General features: G+C 33.4%; 1 protein-coding gene across 1 annotated transcript; it reads right to left on the reverse strand.

Annotated features, from left to right (window-relative positions):
• Nucleotides 1–941: 941 nt before the first annotated feature.
• On the reverse strand, nucleotides 942–4,022 carry LOC118055120 (plant cysteine oxidase 2). Its single transcript, XM_035066935.2, has 5 exons — nucleotides 3,383–4,022; nucleotides 2,611–2,729; nucleotides 2,393–2,525; nucleotides 1,480–1,698; nucleotides 942–1,331 (listed from the first exon to the last, which is right to left on the reverse strand). Exons 1-5 carry the CDS (start codon nucleotides 3,648–3,650, stop codon nucleotides 1,207–1,209), a joined length of 864 nt encoding a protein of 287 aa, XP_034922826.1. The 5' UTR covers nucleotides 3,651–4,022; the 3' UTR covers nucleotides 942–1,206.
• Between the last annotated feature and the right edge of the window lie 1,102 nt (nucleotides 4,023–5,124).

The following is a 5,124-nucleotide window of genomic DNA, read 5'->3' on the forward strand; positions in this document are numbered from 1 at the left end:
ATTAATTTTTTTAAGTGAGTCAAAATATATATATATATATATATATACATGCTCAACTACACCGTACTCTCAACACACCCGTTGTGTTTCACGTAAGGGAGAATTTGCATTAAGACACAGATGTACTTCAAGTTGTCTCCATTTGTGCCAACATCAACTGATCCGGTCACAACCAGAAAAAAAAATTAAAATAAAATAAAAAAACTCATTTTCAATCTCTTCATTAATTCCGTTTAATAGGTAACTTCTTAAATAAAGTGTCATTACCACACACGTCAATTTTGATTGCGAGTTATAAATAGAAAATTATGGAAATTAAGTAGACAATTACAGAAAAATAAGTACATTTTTAAATAAGTAATATTCAAAATTTCAGCATTCAACTACTGAAACAATAGTTATAACAACACCTAGTTCTATGATTCTCGTAATTGTTACTTCTAGTCTTGCAATGACATAAAAATCGTAACATCAAGCTACCATAACCACGACGTCATGGTAGGATAGATGTCTCCTCCAGAGCAAGAGGTAAAAACAAAGAAAGAGTGAGATCTTGCAGATAGAACAGAATGCCCTTTGTTTCTTTTGATAGGAAAAACGGCATGAAATTATGCCACTAAACGGGGGAAATTTCCCAAGAGAAACACTTGCATCAGCACTGGTACAGCACAGGAACCCCCAGCATAAATTAGCATGCAACTATAAATTTCCCGTCTCCGAAGTACCATAAAGTTTTCCTAGAAAGACAGCTCCTGCGTAACAAAACCTGTCCTTTTCAAGTACAAGCCGGATATTTTGCCTTCAATTCTCCCTCACTAGGTAGGTATCATAGGTAAACTATTGGATTGATTTTAAGTTTTAAAGAACGACAGGAAACATGTCTACTTTTGGGATTTCAGGAGAAATCTAAAGGACACGAGCGAGAGAGATAGAGAGAAAGATGATAAAAAAGTGCACTTTTAACACTTTCTCATTCAGCTATTGAGCTATCAACCTCTTTCCGGTGCACTTACAAGATGGTCCCTTTTATGTACAGAAGCTATAGTGAAAAGGCACCATGTGCCTTGTGTTGTGTTCAACAAGAAAAGAAAGGATAAAAAAAAAAAAAAAAAAGAGCATACAAGGTAAAACGAAATAAAAGATCTAATGCTAATCTGCTACTCAAAATGGTTGGCAGGCAATGACAACATGTAGTGTACAGCAGGCTCACTTCTCCACGATTGCTGGACCTCCATATAGTTCTCCTACAAAAGTCAAGTCCTCAGGTTTCTCCCTCTCTTGAAGCCAGGCATAGCCTTCCTTCTCCTCTTCAGGAATTGATACTCCATTCACTGCTTTGTCAGACAAAAAAATTATCAAAACTGGTAAATTGAAATTTCAGGCAGCTAAATAATCAAGATTACACTGAGGCAAAACATTACTTTGTTTTCTGTAAACATTTTGAATTACATAGAACTTTGTGAAGATTCACCATGGTACCTGAGAAATTGGCAAATGGGAAGTCGAGGTAGTATTGGCAATGCCGACCATCAGGAACAGAGTATGGAGGGCCTAGCACATCTAGGACTGCACAAGCTGTCACTGCTGTAAAGCAATGCATGTTGCCTCCATCAGTAGGGTAAAGGATAGAGGTGTTGCACGGAGCGGTTAATTTCGAGTTGACCTTGACCTTGGCCAGACGAACCTCAGTCTGCTTTGCTTCATTAACCAAAACCGAGATGTCAGGGGCTATTTTCATTTCCAATTATAGAAGAGAGAAGAACGAAAATGCCAAAAGTCGTGCATTCTGCTAGGGTTGTCCATGATGCAAACAACTGAGGCTCATGGTATAGTGGGAGAGAGTCAAGACATCACCATCATCCAGACAGGTTATGAAAACGACCATGTGAACTTTCTATCTAGCGAACTGGAGCATTACTCGAATGAGAATTGTAATATTTGCATTGTTCAAAACTTTTACGTTTTCACAACTAGATGACCAATTTCAAATATTTAGAAGGTTTTTTTTACATCCTCTACTAGATCAGTTTACAACGTTAGATTTACATTTTTCTTTTCTAATTTTCTCATGGGATTTGCTATTTTTATCAAGTTTAAAGTTCCCAGCCTGTAAAAAAGGTACACTGATGCTTGAGCTCGCCTATTGCTAAGAACAAGAATTTCTTTTCAACTTTCATATTTACTCAGCATACTCAGGGGATTTCTTGGTTGGAAATGTCTGTCTCCTATTGGCACGTAATATAACTCATCGCCAGAAAGACACATGCTGGATTTAGCAAGGCCATTTTAGTTCAACGCTTACACTACTAGAGCATTTCTATTTCTTCATTTTTTTTATTACAAACTTTGGCAGCATAAATTCAGTACAAGACATAAAACAAGTAACACTTACTGGCAGGGACATCGGCTACCCAGTCATATGATTTTATGTGCATAGTCCCAAAGAGAAGTTTGCTAAATACAGTCATTCCAGGATGATTATGAAGTGGAATGACGCCTGATGGTGGCAAGCAGAAGATTCCCATCTATGATAATTGAAAATCAGAGCAAACAAGTCAAAATATAATTCCTCGAATATAATGTGAAAGCACCTCATGGAAGGCTACCTACAGAGAATTTGTCACATTCATGGAGATGCAGGTATCTTATCACCGGAGTTCTCCCAGCCACAGAAGCTTGAAAATGTGGCATTTCAGGGAAGAGACCAACATCAGCAGGCTTGAAGTTATCTACATAACAGGAACTCGTGATTAAAAAATCAAGGACGGATTTAAAAAAAAAAAAAAAAAAACATAAAATTAGTCCGTGTTACTTTTGCACGAGCAGGGACAAAGATGTGGAACTTCTTGAGTTCTATACTTGTATGTTTCATTCCAAGTACAGTCCTAATTTTATTGAAAAGCCCCAAAAATACAATTTCAAATGAAATCAAGTCCATGAAGGGAACAAAAGTAGAAATAGCAAACTAAAAGAAATTAAAAAGCCAAATCTGATTAAAGGACCAGGGTAAACAAGATAAACCAAGACAGGATACAATGCACTAGAGGATATAAATTCAAGTCAAGCTCAAAACATCACAGCAATGAGAAGTGAGACAAACCAGGCATTCTTACAGCCTAATGGCCTAAAGATTTTGTAGTTTAAAATATGAAAAAAAAAATTAATTAATTAAATTCTAACTCTGTATGGAGCAACAATGTTAATATTTATACATTTCATTACCTGATGAACAACCAATAGCTAACTAAATTCCATTTCAATTGTAGTATTAATAACTTTCCTAACCAGAATTATCAAAACTAAACTCTAAAACCCCTCAATGCAACCCAATTTTCCAACTCTAAAAGATCAAATTTAAGGCACTGTACACAAAGAAACATACCCAAAACTGCCTTTAGCTTTTGGATATTATCAGAAGAAGGAATAATTCCAGTGCTACAAGAGTCAAACACTTCATTGCAGGTGTTAAACAGCTTCTGAACCGGCGATACAGCCACCATCTTCTTATGGTGCCGCCGCCGGCCTCTCTTTCCCTTGCCATTCGTATTGGTTTTCGGATTCAAATTCGAGTTCGGAATCGGAATCTTATCCTTGGCCAATTCACAAACTTGTTTTACTTTCTTATTAGCCACACTTGTCTCAATCCCCATTCAGCCCCACAAATTGCTCTCAAAACAACAAAAATTCCTCAAAATAAGATATGGGTATCGCTTAAAACTCTTAAAAATACAAAATTAAGATATGAGTATGCAAGATATTTTTTTAAGGAAAAAAAAAAAGACTCTGCGTGTATAAGAACATGTAGTTTTTGTTTTATAAGTATGGTACTGTTTACTTGTTTGATGGTATGTGTATATGCGTGTTTAGGACACAAGAATAGAGAGGTAAAAATAAAGGAGAAGATGATGGAGTGAAAACTTGCATCTCTGGTGATGTGGTTATAGGGTGGGATGGAAAAGGTGAGGGGAGAGAAGAATGAAGATGGGTATAAAAGGGGAGTTAGACAAGGTGGTTTTTCCTTGAGACAAAATCAAAACCATGTGCCATTGTTTCTATTTCCTATGGGCTGTTCCTAAAACCAGTTGGGATTTTTTTTTTCTTTTTATTTTTTTTCCATTCTTTTTATCATTTTCACATTCTTCTTTCCCACTGTTTAAATTTTTTTAGAATAAACATTCAGGCTCTAAATATAATAGATAGATACTAGAATAGATAGATACCAGATTTGTTGCCCGTGATCTACCACGGGCCAAGAATTTTTTTTTTTTTTTTGCTGTAAAAAAATACTAGTTAAAAAAAATATAAATCTTGAGTTATTAGTTTAAATGATAATTTAAATAATATGAAAAAATTAAAAAAAAATTATATTTAAGCCTATCTAAATTATCAAACAACCTAATGTTAACCTAATAGAAAGAAAACTACAAAAACAAAAAACATCAACTTAAAAAAAAAAAAAAAAAAAAAAAAAAAAAAAACCAAGAAAACTTAGGCGAATCTCCTTAACCTAGTCTAATCTTAAAAACTTGCAACTCATTGAATTATGAACAAAAGTTTAATCAAGAACTTAGTTGTCAACTAATTTAAATTTAAAATATGAAATTATTGAAAAAATATTAATAAAAAAAACTTGCAAAAGCAAAAGAAATAAAAAGAATGAATATAAAATTTGAGAGAAAAATATCTAAGGATTATGAAGTTTGAAAAAAAAAAACTAAAATAATCCCAAACAAAATAAATAGTAATTAAAAGAATGAGTATCAAATTTGAAAGATTAAAAAATTATAGGAGATGAAATTAAAAAAAAAATTATAGAGGGCTAACAGAATAGAATCAAACCTGAAAAATAAGAAAACAAAACAAATAAACAAAGATTAAAAATTAAAAAAAAAGGAAAAATAAAAAGGAAAAAAATCAAGCAAACCCGGATGAACCTTCTAAACTTAGTCTAATCTCTATAGATTACAACTTGTGAAATCCTGAACCTGGATTCAATCAAGAAACTTAGCTCTCAACAAATTTAATTTTGAAAGATGAAATTTTAAAAAAATATATATTAAATACAAAAAAACTTGCAAAAGAAAAAAAAAATAAAAGGGATAAAACTTGATAGAAAAAACCTGT

This window comes from Populus alba, chromosome 4 (assembly GCF_005239225.2).
Source record: "Populus alba chromosome 4, ASM523922v2, whole genome shotgun sequence".
Classification (NCBI taxonomy): Eukaryota; Viridiplantae; Streptophyta; class Magnoliopsida; order Malpighiales; family Salicaceae; genus Populus; species Populus alba.